Source organism: Haliotis asinina, chromosome 9, assembly GCF_037392515.1.
Source record: "Haliotis asinina isolate JCU_RB_2024 chromosome 9, JCU_Hal_asi_v2, whole genome shotgun sequence".
Classification (NCBI taxonomy): Eukaryota; Metazoa; Mollusca; class Gastropoda; order Lepetellida; family Haliotidae; genus Haliotis; species Haliotis asinina.
In genome coordinates, this window is record NC_090288.1 from 56,896,631 (window position 1) to 56,922,049 (window position 25,419).

Genomic DNA, 25,419 nt, shown 5'->3' on the forward strand with positions numbered 1-25,419 from the left:
AAGTTATCTGTTCTGTCAAAATGCTTACACTTTAATTATTTTTAACTGAGATCAATGTCATTTACATGCACAATATACATATTTCTTGTAGAATGGCTTCTTTATTTAACTGGACAGAAAGAATTGTCCTGTTACATTTGACATATATACTACTGGCAAAGTCCAACACGAGAACTTGCTTGTGTTGACAACGTTGTCCATTCGTGGATAGTGTGACCAGCTGAATGTGTGACCAGCTGACTGTGTGATCAGACTGTGTGATCAGCTGACTGTGTGACCAGCTGACTGTTCTTTGGCGAACATCTGGTGCCATCACATATGATCAGGGATCCAATCATACACAGTTCACAGCTATTTTTCCAGTAACACCAAACGGATTTTTTGAGCTGAGGATAGTCCAGACTGGGTATTTTGCATTGACGTGCTCTATTTAAAGACACTTGTTTGATTGGTGAGCTAAACTGCAACCTAGTTCAAAGTTTCTAGAAGTTCAAACTGTATTTTCTTGTATACTCTCTGCGTGACAAAGTTACATATAGAACATGAGGTTACGTGGGAGAGACGATGCTACATATATGACACAGTGTTACATACAGGATATGATATTACAAGTAGGTCACGATGTTACATGGAAAACTCGATGTTACATGCAGAACACGACATTACATATTGGACATGAAATTACATGGGAGAGGCGATGTTTCGAATAGGAGACAATGTTACATAGCTATAGGGAACACTACGTTACATATACGACACGACGTTACTTTGGAGACTCGATGTTACGAATAGTACGCATTATCTTACCTCACACATAAGTGTCGCTTTCTGATTGGCTAGGTGCTTGTATATTGTTTTCAATGAACCTCTCTTACAAGCGAGGTAAAGAAGGTGAGGAAGACTGAAATGTTTCGAGACAGAAAGGCTTAACAACGTCAAGATGAACGTGACCCTCAAGGACGTTCGGAAAAGTTATCAAACTGACGATATTACGTTTCCCTAAGAACTATGAAAAAGTAGGATTCCCTATTTATGAGAATGTCTTCGAAGTCACGCCATATCTTCCGCATTGAAATGATAAGCAGCATAGAGCAATGGAAACAAGTGGTTCAACAACCTCAACACAGAGAAAAGTTACACCCACTGACCATGAGACGTCTTGGGTGTGGTAAGATCTTGAAGCAATCAACCGTCTACGAGAAGGCAAGAGGAAACATGAGGAATAGGCCCATCTTCTTATTCCCGCCCACGTACCCGCAGCACCTGTAGAAACTGGGCTGGCCGAGGATTCTACGAAGAACCTTTTTTTAAAATGTATACCATGTGGACATACAGAGGATAGATCTACTGGATCAATGTATTCACTATCCTCTCATAAATTATGATTTGTGGTAGTCATCAGTTTGACATCTTGTTAACACTGACATAATTCGAAACAATACGTCATTAGCTATGTATGCATGTTTGATGTGTACTTCAGTATAGTATTGTGTATGCACATGATTTCAGTTGTGACCATGACCATGCGAGCAGCTCACAGTTGCCTGCGGCTCTTGGGACGTCAACGGTGAAGGTGACCAGGGTCTATTTACCAGCATCGTATCAAAATATAGACACACATTCTTCATGATATTAACATAGTTACTCTGTAATGGAAATATATTTATGCGTATTTTGGGCTGAAAATAAAATTGTTCGGTTTTGTGCTGTTCCATTGTGACTTCCGTCTGTTTACAAGTTTGCTTGATACAGGGATCATCTACAACACATAGTCTCCCTGCTTGATGTGAGATATTAGTTTATACTGTACATGTCTTAATCCCCAGGTCTTAATCCTGCATGCCTTAATCGTGGTTTTCCAACCCAAGAAGCGCCCTTTTTCAAGTTTTTTTGTTGTCTTTTTTGTTATTTACTCCCAAGAGAGCTGCCAAAGAAAATCAAATATGTACACATATCCACTGACGATGAACAAACCTCATCCTCCTGAGACAAGTGAGGTAACAGTCAAGGGAGATAAGCCCTGAATCTTTATTTCCCTGATTCGAGTCTGTTGTCAGCGTACATCAGGAACATGCAACCACCTTCTCTTATGAACATTAACCTGAGTGGAATCAGTTCTTTTTTCATGCAATACAACCACAGTCATATAAGTCAAGTCTATATTTCAATTTATTGTATTCATCAGTTGTCTATACAGCAATAAAATAGTTGACCGAACAACAAATAACATCAGTAATTGTGTAATTCTACATGTCAAGACAAGAAAACAAATGAAACAAACTCAAACAAAAATAATGCTTCCTGTCAACTATTTTCAAACAATGAATGTACATTAGAACTTCAAATATTCTGAAAAAAAATTACATAAAGACTCAATCAAATTCCTCAAGTAATAACACACTAATGTAATTCAAATTGTAAAATTTCAAAAGAAATAATAGAAAGCTGCAAATATTGATACATCTTTAATGTTGTCATTAAATGACTAAACAAAGCATGTGCTGGCAAAGACTGACAACTTGTTCACCTATACATTCAAGTGGGAATATTGCAGTGTGGTTTGATTATGAAATGAAAACTTTCAACAACAATCAAGACATACAACTATTATCTGTCTCTGTAAATAAGAAAACATTCTCATAACTGTACAGGTATCAAGCTCTGTGATCAAGAAACAGGTCTTTCATAATCAACTGAAAATAATATGCACAACAAGAAAGAATAGTTTGGCAAGCTTGCCAGTTCCACTAACCTGCAAGAACATTAGTTAGCACTAAGGTCTAATGTAATCATTTCACATAACAACTTGACTCAGTTTAAATATATGTTCCAAGGATTTGACTCAACTAGATTTTACTGATCACATGTCCAGCAACCACAACGAAGATGATTTTGAGCAATAAGTTCTACCTCTGTTTCAGCTGCCTCTTTCCTTGGACTACATCTATTTAAATGACTTGTGCTGGGTAAAATGCCTCTTCATCACTTGCTCCAGCCTCACCAACAAGGTCATAGCATTATGCAAAATCATTATGATGTGTGGATGTTCCCATAAACCATGAAAAGGTCACAATATTACACTCAGCTTTCGGGACACAATCTTCTAAATTACAAATAAAAGATGATAAATCATAGCAACACTTTCACTGAACACAATTTTGTTTGTATCAAAACAAAACTGAAAGAAAAAATCCTTTCTCTAAATCTTACCCACATTTCTTGGAGAAAATGCACCCTCAATACATGAATCAAATAAACAGTTAAACAATCCAAACAATTTGTTATCATGACTATGAAAGACAGCCTCTGGAAAAATTACTTTGATTAACATATCTGTTACGATACATGAAAACTTCTTCAACAGCTATCATTTTTTGTTTATTTTCAAGGAATATCACTCATTGTAAGCTGTCCAGTAAATGTGGTTTTGTTTGTTATCTAACACTGCACTCAGCAATAATCTAGCTATACACAAAATACTTAGAAAAGCACTCCATCATACCTGAGGATTAAAAGAGCCCCGATCTTAAGTCTTTGGAGCTTATAATTATCTGGGACATGGCTGGTCGTTGTGGGCAACAAAAGGATCCTCCTGTACAGAACCTGGCCCTTTTGGAAGCTCCTTTATATGAGGAATGGTGTCGATTGAACCTATAGAGGATCAGGCCCCGATTTCTTGAAACAAACTTTGAGTTTTGACTTAAGTCTGAGATTTTTCTAAAATTTGAGAAAACGCTTTTCACAGAATGAACTGAAATCGGCACAAAACTCAAACTATATTAAACAATTGAGTTTCGTGGATAGATTACTTAAGGTGTTCTGTTTTACATATTTAGAAATGCAGTTGAGTTAAAAATTGTTTCAAATTGTGAAACTCAGTTTGAGATTTGAGTTGAAAACTTCAGTTTTTTTCTCAAGAAATCGGGGCCTGGAGGCTGACAGGAGATGAGGAGAAAAGTGCTGGCTTTCGTACAGTTACAAAAGATACACTCTGTACTGACTCTGAACTGTTAAAGACACCCAAAATGACATTCACCAATAAATTCAACATTAAACATTCCAGGCCCATACTTTTACAGACGTGGTTAAAAACTCATGGTTTTCCATTGTGGTCACTATGAGAAATTTATGCATGTGTTGAAAACCTATCATTGAAAAGTACAAAGTGCATAACTAAGTTCTTTGTGTCTATATGGCACCAGTCTGGATCATACAATCCAGTGATCAAACATATGAAGATCAATCTACACAACTTGGATACAATGACATGTGTCAACCAAGTCAGTTAGTCTGACCACCTGATTCTGTTAGTTGCCTCTAAGCATTGGTTGAAGAGAAGAAAATGTGAAAATACCATGACAGATGTTGGTGACACACATTTTGTCATAGTAAATACATTACCTGCCATACAAGACAAAAGAAAAATAACACCATAACACTTAAATATACCAGCAAAAAAATACTTTTACCAGTTACATGTAACTATTATCATTGGTTCTCAACTGTCATTTTACATTTAAAATGTCAAAATACTATTTTCACTGTACATTCATTTCTACACATTAACAGTCCCCATTTTCATATTTATGAGAAACAACACCAGAATGATAATCTCCATAAAGGTATCATAAAATCTTAAAACTATTAACCAGCGATATTATATCATAACTCACCACATATTTTGAAAATATGCTAGAGGAATATTTGCAATTTCATAATTTAATGCTTGTCCACTCAGTAACAGGGCAAAATATAAAACATGCCACATACTTTATTAACTCTTTGAGTTTCACAATGATTAATTGATTTTTTTATAGTCATAAATTAATAGTTGTCGTAACTTGTTCATTTTAATGAAAGATAAGACATCCTGCTATTCCATAGCATTATAAATAATTTGGTGTATAAATTTCATATACTGTTTTAGATCAGGTGTTCTGATCAAATCTCAAGTTTATTGTGAACATAGTGCCTAGTTGAAAATATAAGTACAGGGCTCCAGATAAGGGCTGTATCAGTGCATGTACAGATAAAACATATGCATGATACACTAGAAAATAATTAAAGGTAGGAGATATGCGCCACAGCAATTGTGTATGGTCTTAGAATTATTTAGAGACGTATTTATCTAAAACATTTCAATCTGATTTCAAGCAGTGTCACATCTTTGATTTTAAATGATATCGACTCACTGGTCTTTTCCTTGTGCTATGGGAATCCTGGTTGCTAAAGAAATCAAGTAACACAGTGAATCATCTTGGTTAACATTGATTGGTCAAAAATGCGTATGTGTGTGTGAACATGGTAGCACAGAAACATATGTTTTTCAGGTACTCACATATTGCAAAAAAAGGAGTAAATTCTCCTGATGTGGGAATAATTATCTGGAGCCCTGTCAGTACTTAAGTATCATTCATAATACCAAAGAAAAAATCGTTACTGTATTGAGTAAACAGTATACAATGCAAATTGAGAGTACATGTTTGTAATAGCAGAGTATCTACAATTTCATATATTAAGGGGCAGGAATTATGAAAATGAAAAATTTGTATTAACAACCCATTATCATTCATATACCACCAATCATCATCATCATCATCATCATCATCATCATCAACAACAAATAAATACATTTGTTCTTTGACTACTCCCTTGTTTATCCAATCACATTCAGACTCTTCATCAAACTTTCAGATACATAATATATTGGTGAAAACTGAAATAACACGAAGATTATATGAGCCAATTTAACTTAAACATGCACATGCTCTTGACAGTCTCTGGGTTAAATAATATGGTGGCGCTGAAGTATAAACTGAGTGAATACATTGCAGGTGATATGTTTGGAAAATGCTCACAACAGTCTCCTGTCATCTGGATTCTATACAGAGTCTGTGAACGTATTTCTGGATAAATGTTTTAAAGCAGTTCCAAGCTGTTTCTGTGATGCATATAGCTACCATTTATCCTGACACTAATGTCAGAGTTACTCAAGTTCCAAACCACTTTTCTGACCAAGTATAAAGCTCTCATTTAGCTTGAGCTTTACATGAGAGTTACTATAGTTTCAAACAGATATGTGACCATGCACATAGCTATCAATTATCACAAGATAGATGTCAAGGTTAAAATGGCTTCAGTGACAATGTATAAAAATTCCATTTATCTCAAGACTAAGTACAAAGTTACTGAACTTTAAAATGGCTTCTGTGACCACTTTAACAGGTAACACACATCTCGAGATTAATGAGAGAGTTACTCAAGTTTAAATATGTTTCTGTTAACTTTAATACAGATGACAAGATAGAAAATGTGATGTCATGTCACTGTTACCCAAATTCAATACTGCTCTTGTTTACCTTCAACCAGCTGTCATATGTCACATGACAACACACCAGTTCTACCCGGGTGCTCCAGACACCTGCACCTCAAACTCTACTCACAGTTGGAGTCTTTTAGACTGGTTGGTTTGTTTGTTTGTTGGTTGGATTTTTACGCTGCACTCTTAATATGCCAGCTACATGATGGAGGCCTGTAAATAATCTAGTCTGGACCAGACAATCCAGTGACCAACAGCATGAGGGAGGCTTCCAGAGAAAGTACTGCATAAGAAATACTTGGAGAAATGGGTCTGACTATTTCACATTCTCAACACTATAGCAACAGTACTGTGGGGGTCCAGTAAATGTCACACCCATATTAATTAAATTCACATTCAAATCTTAATTAAATTCACATTCAAATCTTAATTAAATTCACATTCAAATATTAATTAAATACACTTTCAAATGTTATTTGAAAAGTCCAGGCCAGCCAGTATAAAGCTTTCAGAAAATGTCATGTCATTTAATATGTAACAAAACTTGACAGGAATGTACAATAATTATATCTCTGTTATATACACATTTCATCTATGTACATTCATCCGCTTGTTCCACATGAGCCATGCAAGTCTAAAGAAGGGGTATTTTGTCATTGTAGCATTTCCAATTCCATTCTGATCAACACATTTTTTAATCTCAGGAACCAGAGTTACTTCCCTTTTTACATGTGAGAATTTCTAGCACATACCCTCATGAATCATTTGCTTGCTAATGCTACACTCAGCAATATTCTGACTAAATGACGATGGTCTATAAATCACTTAACCCAGGCCTGACAATCCACTGATTGCTATCATGAGCAACACTTCATGACATTAAGATAATATGATGCCGAATCTGACATGTCACTTAACCTTGTCATGTAATGCAGTAAGTAGTTTCTACAACCGACATGAAGGCTGTGGGTCCATCCTAATCCAGAAACATAACAGAATGACAAGTATATGCTGCGGTTGACACTAACAACCCAAACAGCCAGACTAGTACTGGTTCCCAGGGACCTACAGAAACCTATAAACTCCAGGGGATTCCACATTTACCCAGGAACTACCAAAGCTATTTCACTGTAACAAGCATACAGATCAGATAAATGTAGTATATTCGAACCTCAATAATGAAATGTGGCATATAATCCAGGACAATCACAAACATTACCAACGGAAATGGAAAACATCATAATTCTTCTTTGGTTCAATTGTTCTTACATTGAAGATTATTGAGTTCGTAATTGAATTAACATTCTCAAGAGCATGAGTTTCAATCCATTCACTGACTTAGATAAAAAGTATTACTTGAAAGCCGTGGAGACAGATATATGAGTAAGCGTTTGACTTGAGATCAACACATCACTACAACCTGTCTGTTACATAGGCTATGTGAAGAATCCATTTTTGGCATGGAAAATTCTTTGCGTTTAACAGGAAAATGAATAACTGAGGACAAATCATATTTTGGGCTTCAAGTTCTCATAAATCCTACATAATTATCAGAAGAAAAAATCATATTTCAAGAAAAATCATAATTTCAGCTTCTACTTCTCAAAAATGTCTTAATACATGTCTTAGGTGTTCTATTTTCTTCCTGGCTCCAGGACAAAGCTCCCTACACAAATCACTTAGCTGCCGCATTAGAAAACCTCTCAGGCAATGTTCTTTATGTTAATGACTAAAATAAGACACCTTCCAGAACTGCTGGTGTACATCCATCCCACTGTTACCTGCAGCTGGTTGTATAGGTAGAGGAGGATCCACAATCTGAAGATCAGCTTCTCCACCATCTTGTGTCCAGAACAGATCCTCATCTTGGTCCCAGTCTATTGTGTCCTTCATGGTATGCCTTCCTTTACACAGTGTGTCTGTCTCTATGTACAAAGCAATGTCTGTCAGTAGAAGCATGTTGGTGTGGATCTCTATCTCAGTGTTTTCAACACAACAGTAGGACATCCTCCTCCACAATATGTCCTGTCTTTAACAAATGGTTTTCTTCAACAATACCAGATGATATCCTCGTCAACAAACTGATCAGTCTTCCCTAACAAGTGGGTGTCATAAACACAAGTGGACATAATACTGAAGGTTTTGTCTTCTAAAGATGGTTAACAACCAGAAGATATCCTCCTGAACAAAGTGTTCAAACTCCTCCTGCTGAGAGAGGTGTTTCTCCGTCACAAAAGAACATCCTCCTGGACGAAGTGTTCAATCTTCCTCCACATATGGGTTTCTTCATCACATGAGGATGTCTTTTACATACAGTCAAATCTTGTCCCAGAATGGTTGTCTTTAAACACTGGAGAACATCCTCACTGACAAACTGTCTTTTCCTACATGTGTGTGTCTTCAACACTATCAGATGACACCCTTCTGTATATGCTTGTCCTTTTTGGAACGGGTGGAGGGGATGTAGCACTTTCCTTTGGTGATGGTTGAGATGATGTGCCAACCTCCGGGAGGGGCGGGATGGAAGGCCGTGGGGGAACACGTGGAGGCAGAGGGGGGATTTTGTCTTCACCGCTGTCTTGTTCTTTCACAGCAGTTAAGCCTTGATCAAATGATCCATTTACAGCGGTAACGTTCTGTGCAGAAAAAACAAAACATGCAGCACACCGGATGTTGTTTAGAAAATCTAGTAAGAAGATACCACAGCACTGGAGAGTAAACTCAGGATGAACTAACTGACCGACTGTTGCTTTTTCATATCTGCTTGTTCTCACTACTTGTTGCTTCTCTGTCACTTTAACCATCATGAAACAATGCTGAACAACATTAGTCTTTGGGTTACAAAAAATATCACGAAAAAAAAATTATTTCTAAGGACATCTGTGTAGCACAAGTACTAGGCATAGATTCTGAGTCAAGAACAGCTCAAAGTTGAACAATTACCCTTGATCTGCTGGGTATGGCTGGTTTCTCTTCCGGTACTGTGGGTACACTGGCTGATGTTGGGGAAGGGACATTGTATGACAGGAACCGCAAATCTGTTCAAAAGAAAATATGTCAGTAAATACATATCTCTGTCTTGGAAGCAGAAAAGCAAGTACAGCAGAGGATTTCACTGTTAGCTTCTCTCACATCCAGTGAGCATGTATAGAAAGAGTTCATTAGTCTCATGTCTCAGGATGTGTGCATTCATGTGTACAAGGTCTGGAAGATGGTAGGGAAGAAAGGGGAGGTGTCTGGGCAATGAGGTGTGTTGCTCCTATTCAGCCACTTGGTTGTAGTGGTTGTAGGAAGAGAGGGGTGTTGCCTTACTCACCATGTGTGGACTGTCTGGGTGGTGGTGGCGGTGGTCGTGTGTTCAAGATTCCAGTTCCAATCTCTGCAGAGTGATGGAAAGGATATTAAGATATATTTTCAGCTAATGCACTGGTAAACAAACTCACACAATTTTGCTAGAATTCACATACTTAGCTGGTGGATGAGAAAAAAATAACATCTACCAATTAGTACTGAGTATTACAGTCTAGTACAGTATAATATATTTTATTCCATATAGTCTATAATAATCTAGTATATTCTAGAGTAATCTAGCATAGTCCAGTATAGATGAATGTGATAGTCAATACATAATCCCATCTAGTTTAGTACAGTCTAGTCCAGCATAATCAGAATCATGTAGTAAGCTAGTATAGTTAGAGTCTTCAAAGGTACATCATAGTCTGGAGTCAGCAAAATCTAGAATCAGTTAGAACAGCCTAGCATAATCTGCAATAGTCTAACAAAAATAGTCTAGCATAGTCCATCGTAATTGAGTAAAGTGTAAAATAGTGTAACACATTCCAGTAAGTCAAGTATAGGGCAACATATTCCAAGTCTAGTAAAGCTGAAAAATCTATCAGGACACTTCTTAGTCAAGTGGTTGGCAAAAATGAAAAACCTGCTTAGTTGTATTTTGCTATTACCCATAATGGCACAGTACAAAAAAGAAACCCAAAGAACCATCCAGTTGTCTATTAACTCAGGTAAGTCACAGAGAAGTTGAAATCCGGGCACAGGGATGCTTCTTGACGATAGTGCAATACATTTCTGTCAAGTCTAGTATTGTGCAAAGTATGTTCCAGTACCAGTAAAATCATTATCAAGCAATATACTCCAGGGAAGTCTAGTACTGTGCAATATATTCCCACTAGTATAGTCGTCCTACCTGCAGCACTGGAGGTCCTCCTCTGGGGCAGGGGTGGAGGTGTGGAGGGGTCAGCGTTTGATTTATCAGGGCTTGAAACCATTCGCTGCATGGTTGGTGAATCAAACGTCCTTGAGCCTGACCCAAGGTTGGAAATGGACACTGAAGTGGTCAGTGCTACAATAACACAAAGAACATGATACCCAGGGTAGTTGCCACGGAAATGTGTATTCAATTCTAACATTATTAAGATTATATTTTGGTGTTCTCACTGAGAGTTATGTCATCACAATTAGACTGTGTTGTGATATTAATCCTGTCCATTTGGGAAAGACTTCTCATTAATAGAGAGATGGCTGGCAAACCCCTCTGACTACTCACCTCTCTGACTACTTGGAGATTGGTTGAGTGCTGGGTCACTACCGGTAACACCTCGTGACTGCTGCAGTCGATTTGTCAGCTGAAACACATATATATATATACATATACAAGACATGTCAGTTGAAACATATGTAACCAGATTGTCACATATGAATGTGTATTTATAATGCGCTGGATTCTGTACAAAAGTGTATGTTCAATGCACTACCTAAAAAGGTGACTGGAGCGATATAAGGCATTCAGCATTGTCACATGAAACAATAAACACAAGGTGTCAGTTCATTCTGTTGAAAAATACATTCTATTGGTACAGTCACAACAATATATACACTGTATCAGTACAGTCAGTTGCAACAATATATACACTGTATCAGTACAGTCAGTTGCAACAACAGACACACTGTATCAGTACAGTCAGTTGCAACAATATATACACTGTATCAGTACAGTCAGTTGAAACAACATACACACTGTATAAGTACAGTCAGTTGGAACAATATATACACTGTATCAGTACAGTCAGTTGCAACAATGAAACAATTTATACAATATTATTAGTCAGCAGAAGGCCTGTTGTTTTCACATGTGATTCCTGGACTCACACTGAAATAATATAAACAAACAACACCTTTACCCTGTCATTGTACTAAGAAATACTTTATATTAAAACAGATGCATTTTCACTTTTCAACCATATTGGAAGCATATCAAAATTAACAATATTAGTAAGAAAGAAATAGATGTTTAGTGTTTTAGATAAAGAGAAACTGTTTAGAAAAAGTTCCTTAAAAGTCCCATAAAATTGGAGTGAAATTTTTCAGACAAGAGTGTTCAGAAGGTTGTTAAAGTCAGCATTCAAACCAACAAAAATACATACATAAGTAAAATACTAACAGAAAATCACAATCCCTGCTGCACAACAGTTTCACAACCAATATTTACAAAAAATAACTGAAAAATACATGAACATACCCACATCTACACAAAAGGACCCAACAACAATAATCTACAACTAACACATCTACCAATCCAATGGTTATACTCACTTCAATATGTCTCAAACAGACTAACTTGACCTTCGAGCTGGCCAGAACAGACTGATCATTGCTATATTAACAAGCCATTAAGGACCTGCCAATGTTAATTATAACTTGAAGTATGTCTCATACTCAGTAGTACCCAGGAAGCATCATCTTACACGCTTTCCTCTCATTAACTTGGGAGCAGTCTGCATGTACGTTACACTTGCCACAACTGCATCACATAACAAATCTGTGTCAATTGTAGAAAACATTACGTAGGAAATTTAGATTAAAATTTACTAAAGTAAATGTGTAAGATTTTTAAGTAGCCCCTGCATGTTATACTTGTTTATGTTGATGATATCTGCTTCTCAGGGTTATTTATTATTGGTGTTGCAATCTTGTAATAATCAAAGTAATTTTCTGTCAGTCTGTATCTGCATGAAAACCCTTCCGTACCCCTTTCAGACTGTTTGAAGACCATAACACACAATGGCTGGGACCATGTACTGGTATATGGTCTTGGTAATGATTGTCAGGGTCATGGATTGATGAATATAAGCTGTTATTGCATTATTAGGTAATATAAACCTGCAGTGTGCTTCTATTAAGTCATCTCTTGTTTTCCAAGAATAACCACATTTAAGGTTTTGATTTTGGAGGGATAGGTTTCACTTTTCGCTAGAAATATCTCTTCCCAGGTTTTATTTTGCGTTAGTAAGACTTTTTCCCAGATTTTATTTTTCCTAACTTTTTATGAACATCAACATTCAAATGAAACAGGAGTGTTTGAAATTAACTGAAAAATACTGTTCAAGATTCAGTGGAAAGTACAAATGTTTGCCATAGTAAGATTGGAACCGCAACTCTCAGATTCGTAGGCAGATACTACACCACACGGCCACTTGGCCGTCAAAGGTGGTGAGGTTAAATTATCAACTTATAGTTACTGTCATTGAATTGATTTACATGCCTTTCATTTCTTGTTATATAGCTTCATTAAATGATCATCTACATTGTAATTATCCACCACTGACAGTATATATGTTAGAGAAAACACTTCTCTGTTTTGGTAGACAATGCAAAACCATCAGGGTTGGGAAATCTCTCCCACTCCAGTTGTACATTGTCTACCAAAACCTTGGAGGCTTGTTTTCTCCTGTACATATTGGTAGTAATTTCTATCAATATTTATCCATTTAAAAATGTTTCTATTACCCTTAAATAAATATATTATGTAAATATATTAAAACCTTTGGCATAATCATGTCAATAACTTTAGGTGATATCGGTAACCAGCAAAACTTTGATCAGCTCTAAGAGATGTTCTGTTTCAAGTTTTACAGAATAGTTGACAAGATTCAAGTCACATGGAGGTGTGTAAATACTCAAGTCTTGGTCACACACACCTATGGTTTGGTTGATATCAACAGCGCTAGAAAATATGAGTCAACCAAGTCAGTCAGCCTGACGAACAGATCAACTTCCAACTTGCCACATGTAGTACAGTGCTCGTTACCTAAAAGGGCTTCTTATGACTGTGTGGCAAAACTTTTTCATATATCCAGAGGTAAACTGTGTATCAGAGTAAATGTTTTTGTGAAAAAGTCAATTCTTAGTAAGTCATTTGTGTACAAGTATACTTGAACTTTTGAAAATACTCATTAAATTTGATCATATATACATACACACAAAACTGTCAAATCTTAGCTTGCATACAGGTGCATATATAAAACTGAGGAAAATTGAGAGGTTCTGTGTCAACAGATGACCTTGGCAACTTGCACTATTTTTTTTATCATTCCTCATGTTACAGATTCAATATAAATATCATTTAAGTTTAACATATTTTTACAATTACTGGAAAATGGTAAAATACCCATTTGAGTTCGAGTGAGGTGGGTACAATTGATTGGGTTACTCACAGGATACCTAACTGAGATGAACAGAAGCAAGTACCTATCTCAATGACTCCAAAGGTTGTCTGTATATCACTCATACCATTACCTAAAATTGACTATGTATTTATTTATCACCATCAGACATGGATTTCTGGGTTAGAATTGGTCTCCACATATCATATACTGACAGGTAATGCATCCTTATGTATTGCACGACCCATAAAGATCCAAAATCGAACTGATCATCAGTAACCCATGCTTGTCGTAAGAGGCAACTAACAGGATCAGGTGGGCAGGCTCGCTGACTTGGTTGGCACAGGTCATATCCCAGTTGCATAGAATGATGCTCATGCTGTTGATCACTGGACTGTCTGGTCCAGACTCAATTATTTACAGACCGTTACCATATAGCTTGAATATTGCTGAGTGCAGCACTAAACTCACTCTCACTCACTAAACTGTGACAATGTGGGTCAACAATGTGTCAAAATCACCTGTGTTGGGTGACTGTGGGTATTTGGAGGAAATATTTCTCAGTACTATGAAGTCTCAACTGGATCGCCCTTCCAAGTTGGACATATACCCAACAGCCTTTGTGGAATCCAATCAATATATAAGACAGTATCAAGAGAACTGGGAGGAGGGTTAAGACCTGTTTTGCCAAGGACAGACTGTGGAGGAAAAGATGACTGCATCCTCAACAGTCCTATCAACCATAAAAACAAATAAGGAAAACATTTCTACAGACTACATCACACAACACAGAGCTCAGTAAACATAGGTACAGTTATCTTTACAAAGTGAGTGAGGGAACTAGAGAGTTTCCACAGATATATACCCTCAGAAACAAGCTGTGGTACACCGAGTTTTCTGTGTCATAGCTGTGTTTATGAGTTCCTCATGTCCATCTACTTTGTATTTATTAGAGATAACTTCGATGATCAGACTCTGGACAATCAATGGCATGTCAAACTCCTAGAGGATTACTGACCATAGTATCAATCCCAGACTCAATTATGTAAAAACTGCTATCAAGAATATTACTGAGTTCATATAAAAAAGCAAGCAAAAAAATAAATTAACATATTTGTAAGAAAATAGAAGGTTTGGATATCATCCGATAAAGATGCTCCGACACGCTGACTGTAATGTTAGTAAGGTTTCAGAAAAAAGTTTCCAAGCAATCAATTCTAGTCATTATAGCTTCTGGAGAGTGACATAAGCTTCACCAAAAACATTTAGGATGAGTAATGGTTGATTATAGAAAGCAGTAAAGAATTTGGGCACAGACAAACCAATATTTAAGAGTGTCAGCAACAAACCCTCCAGATGGGTGGCAGTCTTCAGCTGTCACATCACAGACTACAGAGGGCATCAGAGATGTCACCTATGCACTGGAACTGCTAAGCTAATCCAATCTTACCAGCAAAGGAGTGGACATGAAGCTTTAGATAAGGACGTGAACTCAGAACTCATGGCAAAGCAATATTGGAAAAAGTTCAATACTGAAAACACAATCATGAAGATACAAACAAACAAACAACAACAACCATAGATGAGGGTGAGTCTGCCAGTTGTACTGCCAGCTCTGTAGACATGTAGACAGACAGGCAACATGGAGGAGATAGCTCTGTACAACAGTCAGCATGCTCCATTCACAAACCTACAGGTTGGGGGTTACTGGCATTGAGTCCTACAGCAGTCACACGTCATGGATGCCAAGTAGCTGACACTGTACAGTATTGCTTTGCACAATGTCTGTATGATCATGTGCAAAGTTTCCTTCAAGACAAACTTATTGTCTTCCCAATATTTTTAGGATGGAATTATTATTTTCATTGGATCACTCATTTTACTGACAAGATGGTCAAGGAAGAATACAAATGCATCTGTCCAATATCAAAGCTATTGTTCAAGCAAGTTGAAGTTGGACATTTTGAAAGCAAGCGTACATATCATCACTAGCAGGTTCTGGGAAACTGTTTTAAGTTAACAGTTTTACATATGAGGTTGGCCGATTCAAATGACTTTGTCCTTTTACGGATTTAGGAAATTGTACCAGCTTACTACATCAATGTCCATATTCAATACAATCACAAACTTTACATTATCATCCTCAGAAATCATGCCAACCATGGGTTAGAATTGGTCTCCACATATCATATACTGATAGGTAATGCATCCTTATGTCTTGCACGACCCATAAAGATCCTTGGTGGACTTCAAGGAGAGGTTATCAAGGGACGTAACTGCTACTCCTCATCGGTATACCACCAATGAGAATGGTCTTCCCCTTCCTTTCCTTCCTTTTTTCCCCCCAAAGAATAGTCTGCAATAGTCTATTGAAGGGGGAAAAGGTTGAACAACCCAGAGGGAATGTTTACACTAATAATTTTGATATTACATCTTCAGAAATCACACCCATCTCGAGACTCAACCTCATCTGAAATGTCCAATGGTCCAGTGATGTAAGTCATGAAATGTAACCCCAGCAGTACCATTTATGGGGAAACTTTCCACTGTCCACGATCATAAATTTCTACATTAAGAAGAACTTATGATATACTTTAAAAAATATGTAGACATTACTAACATAATCACAGAGGAAGGGTGTTTCCAGATCAGTGTGACCTAGCTGTCCATGTCCGAGCTGACTCCTGAGAGTGACTAATGCCAGTGAGCCTCCTTCCTATGTAGCTTTGTCGTAACAAACCTGTTGTAGTGCCGATCCAGACACCAGAGCAGAGGCTGGGCGGGAGGGTATGGGGGGTGCCTGCTGACCCCCCAGGTAAGCCCCATAGTTTGCAAGACGGGAGCCAATTCTCCGTTTTTCAGGGGGTGGGGGAGGCATACCAGAGTCCTAACAATCCAAACAAGGGTCATCCAGAAAATAAGGCAGTTAACACCATAACATATAGGAAAAAATCACATCTGTCTAACTAAGATATTACGAAAAAAGTTGCTTCTGTAAACAACTTGAGCAAAACAGCATCTGAAATCAATCTCTGACATTCAACCATAAAACATCTATTTGCTCAAGCCCAAACTGCACATTTCTAAGTAAACTTATCAAGTTGATTTAATGTGTCTTGGTATTATTTGAAAGTAAAGACAATATACTAAAATGTTATCAATTGGCAGTACAGTATCAAATGTCAGTGCAATGAACAATTATACAATGCAATTATACAGATCAAAAGATTTTGGAGATTTCTAGAACACATGAATTACTACTTGTAGTGTCTTCTTAACTACTTAAGAGTAGCATATTTGGCTTCTTTGATTGGTATTGTAGAAGTTGAGGAAATGAAGAATGAGGACAATATTTTATGGATATACAACTTTATTATTCTGTATATCTGACCTTTCGACATAAGATTCTGATGTCGCTGAGACCACTTGCTTTACAACAGCTGTAGAACTGTCAAAATGTATACAGAATAAAGAAGTTGAAAATCTATGAAAATTGTCCTCATTTTAGGATATTTGGCCCAATCAGGGGAGGCACTTATTAATAATATTAATCTTGATGTTAAACACAAGCATCAGTAGAGCTTCTTGTGGTAAATATAAACAAAACATTAATGACATAATAGTAATTGTACAAGAACATGAAGTACTTACGTGTGTAGGCACCAGTCAGTGAACTCAAAGTTAGGTTTTGGCACTATTCCATTATATAAAGTCACAGTTTGAGTTGCTGAATATAGTTATACATATCACCTTGATAATTTTTGTCCAGCATTACAGTGGTGGGTTACACCAAAAAATGCTCTGCACACATTTCCTCCATATCCTCTTACTCGGGCTAACACCTTAACAACTTGGCTACAACACTGCCCTACACAGAAACAGACTACACTGGTCATCAACCAGCACCAAATACTGTACCAATGTATGGTTCAAACATGGGCTAACACCTTAACCACTTGGCTACCTCACTGCCCTGCAGTGAAACTGATAAAACTGTTCCGGAAAATTACCCAACTAGAAGCCATTGGGGGTTCGAGGGGCAAACAGCTTAACCACTTGGCTACGTCACTCCCCTACAGTGAAACTGATAAAACTGTTCAGAAACTGTACATACTAGTACCTATGTTGGCTTCAAAGCCCGACAAACATTTCAACCACTTGGTTATACTATGTTACTGCAATGGAACTGACACCACTTATCCAGCAAAAGTTTAAAAAATAGGACCAATAATGTATCAAATCATGTGACTGTGGCTCAACAAGAAAATCACAAATTACAAGGTGTTTCTTTGTGTATAACTACTAGTTTACAATTCTCTACCCCTTTTTTCCTTTTTTTTTTACCAGTTTACAAGTATTAAATGGAAATGAAATCTCACATCAACTTTTTGATATCCTGGCTTTCTTTGCTTATTGGTGACATTATAAAATAAAAACCTGATACAGAAATAGACATGAGAACTAGCTTCAGCAAGGCGTATTAAACTAAAACACTGTAAACATATATCTTAATGCTGCCAACACTATACCAAAGCTTTGTAAACCCTGTAGCCAGTCCCTGCAGTTTTGACTATAGGATATATCATGTGTCTGTGGTGTGAACTGTACAATACAGATGGTATTTGTAGATTTAACTGTAGGATATATTAAGCATTGTTAGCATTAACTTTAGGATACAAAGAAGTATTTGTAGTGTGAACCATACAATGCAGATGGTATTTGTAGAGTTCACTGTAGGGTATATCTAGTATTGACAACCTGAAGTTTAAGATGCATCAAGACTCTGTAGCCTGAGCTGTAGGATTTCATTACACAACTGAAGCCAGTACAATGACATTTATCAATACTGTCGGAAAACTTAATTCAGATGGAACTTGATGATGTATCAGTGAGCGAGTCTGTGAGTGAGGTCTTATGCACCTCTAAGCAGTTTCCCAGTAACAACACAGCATGACAGCTTCATGTGTGAGGTGAACCCAAATGATGCAGGTCTCCACTTTGTGAAACCCACAACCACATAGAAGTGAAACTCAGGGAGCAGGGTTATGGACTCACATGTAAGATACGCTAAGTTAGCAGCAACTGTTGGATACATATGTTAGCCAAAAGATGTGATTAGTTCTTGACCTTATACCTAGAGTACAATAATGACAGATTCTGCACCAGTAACAGAGGATACTTACAGGTAGCAGTGGATCTACCTTGATAACATAAGGGAGGACCACAATATAACACTTCAGTCAGTTTTCAAAATTGTGAAATGAATATACTATTAATTAATGATTTTTTTTAAACATTTGTCAAATACTCCAATATATAAATACTATCAAGTAACTGATCTGTGACAACTTATCACAAGCACCTGCTTTCAGACTTCAGGTATGGATGCATCTGTATATTCCCAAGGAAGTTCAGAACAGAATTTAGTAAGGTACAACAAATCGTTCACAAGCTGCTGCACTAGGAGCTTGACACTATGTGGAATGTGCTGCATAAGTGCTCTACTATCATTACCAATATACATGTTTTTTAAACAAGGCTCTAACAAATATTTCTAAGCTGAAATAATTACTGGTTTTTCTGCCACGTAACGCCTTATCAAAAATCGCTCTCGTATGTTCCAGTGTTTCCAGTTAAGGCAGGCTTACCTCAGGTGGGTCCATGTAGATGTTGTCTCCATCCTGGGAAATGGCCTCTGCTGAGGTGATGGAGGATCTGTTGCTGAAACAGTGTGAAGTACTGTGTGAACTAGTGCCGGAGGTCTGAGTCAATGTGGTCTCATGCTGCTTCAATCAATATTCTTGCAATATCACAGCGTTCCCTAAATGGCATCATGTAGAACTGCAAAGTCTTACCTGCTGCTTGAGTTGAGGGACCCGCTCCCAGGGGTGCCAGGGCGAGGTAACGCTCCCAGAGACCCACCTCGTAATCTTCCCGCCCTCGGAGATCCCTAGAATGACAGAAATGACACTGGTCACTGGACACTGAGTTTTGATATTGTTGACACATCATTATAACAAAATCATCTTGGTCTGATTGGATGATTCTATTTTATTGTATAAAATTTCCTGACATGAACAGCAATCATCATTCTATCACTCTCTGTGTGGTCATCAGTCACTTCTCCTCATTCTGTTTTCCAACCAAAGTCTGTGTTCTTTGAACTGCAAAATATTTCACAAATTGTGTGCCAGCTGAAATCAACATGAGACTGAATTTTGAAGTTTTAGGTTACATGCATGGTATGCAAGGTGAAATCAACATGAGTTTCAGGTCGCACCAGCGCATGCTCTAAATGTCATTACAAGGTTACAGGTGCAGCAGGTGAAGGTAAGGTGAGGTGGACACACAGAATCACTTACAGACTCAGTGATATCGTGACCCACAGACTCAGTGATATCCTGCCTGGATGTGTGACTTACAGACTCAGTGATATGCTGCCTGGATGTGCGACTTAAAGACTCAGTGATATCCTGCCTGGATGTGTGACTTACAGACTCAGTGATATCCTGCCTGGATGTGCGACTTAAAGACTCAGTGATATCCTGCCTGGATGTGTGACTTACAGACTCAGTGATATCCTGCCTGGATGTGCGACTTAAAGACTCAGTGATATCCTGCCTGGATGTGTGACTTAAAGACTCAGTGATATCCTGCCTGGATGTGCGACTTAAAGACTCAGTGATATCCTGTCTGGATGTGTGACTTACAGACTCAGTGATATGCTGCCTGGATGTGCGACTTAAAGACTCAGTGATATCCTGCCTGGATGTGTGACTTACAGACTCAGTGATATCCTGCCTGGATGTGCGACTTAAAGACTCAGTGATATCCTGCCTGGATGTGTGACTTACAGACTCAGTGATATCCTGCCTGGATGTGTGACTTACCGACTGCATGATATCCTGCCTGGATGTGTAGCTTAAGGACTCAGTGATATCCTGCCTGGATGTGTAGCTTACAGACAGTGATATCCTGCGTGGATTTGTGACTTACAGAATCAGTGATATGCTGCCTGGATGTGTGACTTACAGGCTCCGTGATATCCTGCCTGGATGTTTGACTTACAGACTCCATGATATCCTGCATGGATGTGTAGCTTACAGACTCAGTGATATCCAACGTGGATGTGTAGCTTTCAGACTGAGTGATTAACTGCCTGAATGTTTGACTTACAGACTCCATGATATCCTGCATGGATGTGTAGCTTACAGACTCAGTGATATGCTGCCTAGATGTTTACCTTACGGACTGAGTGATATCCTGCTAGGATATGTGACTTACAGACTCCATGATATCCTGCCTGGATGTGTGACCTGAAGACTCAGTGATATCCTGCCTGGATGTGAAGCTTTCAGACTGAGTGATATGCTACGTGGATGTGTGACTTACAGACTCCGTGATATCCTGCCTGGATGTGTGACCTAAAGACTCAGTGATTTCCTGCCAGGATGTGTGACCTAAAGACTCAGTGATATCCTGCCTGGATGTACAGCTTACAGACTGTGTGATATCCTGCATGGATGTGTGACTTACAGACTCTGTGATATACCCTTTTGGAGGTGTGACACAGTGATATCCTGCCTGGAAGTGTAGTTTACAGACTGAGTGATATACTGCTTGGGTGTGTGACTTACAGACTCCGTGATATCCTGTTTGAGTTTGGAGAACATCTCCACCAGTGTCTTCTGCAGGGGTTTCATCTCCTCAGTGCACATGGACTCAGTCTTTTGCAGTCCTCGTTCCATCAGGTCTACCTGGAAATGGAGTACAAAGATGTAATTAGATACTTGTTCATGTGAGAGAAATCTTCTATTGTGAATACTTACCTGGCCATATGCAGCACCTTAAAGGTCACATGCAACCAAAAAATCAAACATAATTAAAACACATTTATCACTTATTCATGGCATATATTATACATTGCTGCGTTTTAAAATACAAATAAACAAAATTATAAGCGTACAATCACGATTCAAAAGTGTAATATTTTGTACTTGGGCTTACTTCCCCTGAAACGAAGCCCTAGGGAGACCGAACCCAGTCATAGCGGGTGGATATGCACTCAAGTGTAACGACGGCTTCCGATTGGCTGTTTCATTTGCTGATATGCTGAGGGTTCATTGTGTGTACAGAAAGATGATCTGTTTGATGGGCATTTTAGAAGTATAGGCAGTCACAAGAAAGTAAGATTCTCTATGGATAACAACTTCATATGGACAACAAGCTCATTATCATCCTGAAATCTACGACCACGCAAGTGTTTCTTGAGATTTGGGAACAGATGGTAATCACTGGGTGCCAGGTCTTGAGAGTAGGGGAGATGCGGCAAGATTTTGTACCCGTATTCCTGGACAGCACCGGCTGCAACGCAAGAGGTGTGTACTGGAGCATTGTCTTGATGTAGAAGAATACCACGTCTGATCTTGCCCCGGCGCTTCTCCTTGACTGACTGTAGCACTTGCCTCAACAAGTAATATTCCCCATTCATTGTTCTTCCTTTTGGTAAGTAATCGATGTGGATGACGCCTTTGCTATCCCAGAAGACTGTTGCCATTACCTTCTGCACTGATCTGGAGACTTTGAACTTTTTGGTCCTGGGAGAAGTGACATGCTTCCATTCCATGGATTCTTGTTTGCGCTCAGGATCATAGTGGTGGATCCAGGTTTCATCACAGGTTACTAGCCTAAAGTGAATTTCTTCTGGATTCTTGTTGTATCTGGTTAGCATGGAGTTGTTTATGGTGACCCTTGTTTGCTTCATTTCATCTGTAAGCATTCTTGGCACCCATCTTTCGCACACCTTAGACATGACGAGATGTTCATGAAGAATTGTCTTGATGGATCCATGTGAAATGCCTGTGGTCTCCTCTAACTCGTGGAGTGTGATTCAACGATTATCCAGCACAAGTCTATGCACTCTGTCAATGTTTTCCTGTCTAGTGCTTGTTGTTGGGCGACCTGGACGGGGGTCATCTTCAAGACTCTCTCTACCATGCTTAAATTCATAGACCCATCTTTTGATGGTAGCAGATGAAGGGGAAGACTTCCCATAAACTGCTGAAAGCTTTTCTTCAATGTTCTTTGCCGAGTTTCCTTCAAGAACTAAAAACTTAATTACTGCTCTATACTTAATTTTATTCATTTTCACTGCCGTGAGGGGGGTCTCTTTCTGTCAATGTGAGCTGTTCAATAACTTCTGAGAGTAGGATACCAAAACTTATATATCACATCAACTACACCCCAAGGTTCAATGTCGTACCATAGGCTGTGACACCTGGGTATGAAAAATGCTCAAGGCTCAAAACTTATTGACATCCCCTTGTAGCATGGCTCTAGACTTATGCAACAGTTTGAAAGCTGCAGTCACAACCCACTACAGCCATGTACATGGTTTCCTGATCCAGTAAGACTAGCAACTCACCTGCTCCACCAACAGCAACTTCAGCTCAGACAGGTGGCACACTTCATCAGGGTGCTTTGATGCAAACTCATCACAGAAAAATGCCTGCAATCAACCTTAAAACTAATCACTGTGTCTTATGACAGATATGTGGTTTTCGGCTATATTGCATTGCATACACACTGAGGTACTGTTTGAAATCATCACAGCTATGCTAAATCAGTCTAAAATGAACCTGATTCAAGGTCAAGTTAGCTGGATGTGGCTCTTCCATAACAAAGATTCACAATAAGTGAGAGACTTTTGTTTTATGCCACACTCAGCAATATTCCACATATATGGCGGAAGTCTCTAAATAATTGATTCTCAACCAGTAAAACCATTGGTCAACAATATGAGTATCAATCTACGCATTTGGAGTAAGATGACCTGTGTTAAGCAAGTCAGCAATCGTGACTACCTGATACCTTTAGTCATCCCTTATGAAAAGCATGGGTTACCAAAGATCAATTCTAACCTGTAATTCACAGGTCAAGAATAAACACATTATCAATGTAGCGATAATCCGTGAAACACTCACACAAATTCCATAAAGTCAGGTACCCTTGCAAAAGGTTATCTGACCACTGCAACAGTTACACTCTAACTACACTTTGATCCAGAAGATCCTTCACTGCTTCTCACATTATCTGAGTTGGTCGGAGTAGTGTTTTGACAAATATACCGCTGTATTTCAGTCTAATTCTGGTGGTCAAGCTGGGACTGGTCTCCCAGTGGTGTGACATTTGTAATCTATTGTATATATGCTCATTGTTTGCATGATGTTGACTGCACTTCAGTACCACATTCTTCAACTTCCCTGACATGCATACTGGTGCAAAATTTGATGTGACTTTTTTGACGTGTGTTCATAAGTAGTCATTGAGGAAATAAATTTCATTCTCCAGTTGTCTGCCCTTACCTCCTGGTACTTGGGCAGGCCTCCATTGACCACACTGTTGATGACTCCTTGTAGCCTCATCATCAATTGCTGGAAGAACATGTCTGTGTTGGACTTACACCGGCCGGTCAGATAGTCCAGTTCCGTGTTGACCGTCCTTATGTTCTCAGTGGCTACAAGAATGGGTGGCAGATGTATCACTTCTGTATGTACCACCTCGTACCACCTCAGTATCCCAGGCAATTTGTAGCTGGTCTTCAACACCTTCCTCTCAAGGCACAGTGTCTGAAAACAAACCGTAAAAGAACAACGTAATGCCTGAATCTTTTTCAGATATATTATATATTGCTTTGTGAATTTTCTTCAGATTTGTTATATTGTTCAGACTTCTTGTATTGTTCTTTGTTTTATACTATACTCAGCAACATTCCTGCCATTATACACAATTTACCCTGAGAAAGAACAAAGGATGTTTAAACAAGGAACATTTTACACTGACATTATCAACACAGACACAGACTCTGACCAAAAAATCCATTTGCATTGTTTCTTAGAACAAGCAGCCCTTATTTGGCTATATTCAACAACATCTCAATGACCAAACAGTCTCTTGGAAGAAATGGTCAGCAGGACAAAGAAAGAGTTTAATAGTGTGAATTTATACATGATTTGGATGAAATTAGTTTACTGTAAGTTAACTCTTGACAAAAAATCTCAATGTGTTAGAATTCAAAAACTGCACCTTAAGATGGCATCCAAGACCATGTGATATGATATCTTGGACTGTCAATTATAATTGCTCCATGTCAGCTAACCCAAACTACAAACGGATGTGCAAGTTCCACACATGGTGTAATGCCTAGAAAAAGTCAGGGCACAACACTACTCCTCCGTAATTCAAACTTAGTGCTTTTCAAAACCCACCTTAAATTCATTGTCCTCATTCCTTTCCCCTCGGTGGTAGGGGCGGTCAAACTGAAACATATCCACCTCATTGACGCTGTAGAAGTTGCTGATTTCAGTGGGAACTGTGTGACCTTGAAACTCTGACCTCTCAGACGGCACAGGTTTCAAACTACTGATCTGAATGTCTTCACAAGGTCAAGGTCAAATTTGTATTTTGCACTTCCATAAAAATGTAAGAGATAAAATGCATTGACCCTATTCACAGAACCGTGAAATGTATTCAATTAAAGAAAGGTCCTTCTTTACCATGTACATTTCCAATAGTAACTTGTTAAGACGAATGGTGTAGTCGTTAGCATGCTGGCCTCTCACGCCAAAGGCCCATGTTCAA

At 38.3% G+C, this 25,419-nt stretch overlaps 1 protein-coding gene across 3 annotated transcripts in view; it reads right to left on the minus strand.

Moving 5' to 3' along the window:
- Positions 1–2,452: 2,452 nt before the first annotated feature.
- LOC137296185 (dedicator of cytokinesis protein 3-like) overlaps positions 2,453–25,419 on the minus strand; it is a 139,793-nt gene continuing 116,826 nt past the window's right edge. Inside the window, exons 42-53 of one of the 3 annotated variants that reach the window (XM_067827898.1) lie at positions 25,047–25,213; positions 24,144–24,407; positions 23,204–23,287; positions 21,417–21,536; positions 19,635–19,729; positions 19,428–19,500; positions 16,520–16,666; positions 10,884–10,962; positions 10,524–10,679; positions 9,636–9,698; positions 9,263–9,357; positions 2,453–8,955 (exon numbers count right to left, since the gene is read on the minus strand). In XM_067827898.1, coding sequence (XP_067683999.1) covers positions 8,704–8,955; positions 9,263–9,357; positions 9,636–9,698; positions 10,524–10,679; positions 10,884–10,962; positions 16,520–16,666; positions 19,428–19,500; positions 19,635–19,729; positions 21,417–21,536; positions 23,204–23,287; positions 24,144–24,407; positions 25,047–25,213 — 1,595 coding nt within the window. In that variant the 3' untranslated portion in view covers positions 2,453–8,703. Of the gene's footprint in view, positions 8,956–9,262; positions 9,358–9,635; positions 9,699–10,523; positions 10,680–10,883; positions 10,963–16,519; positions 16,667–18,962; positions 18,981–19,427; positions 19,501–19,634; positions 19,730–21,416; positions 21,537–23,203; positions 23,288–24,143; positions 24,408–25,046; positions 25,214–25,419 lie in introns of all 3 variants that reach the window. The other 2 variants (XM_067827899.1, XM_067827900.1) reach the window with 2 other exon arrangements.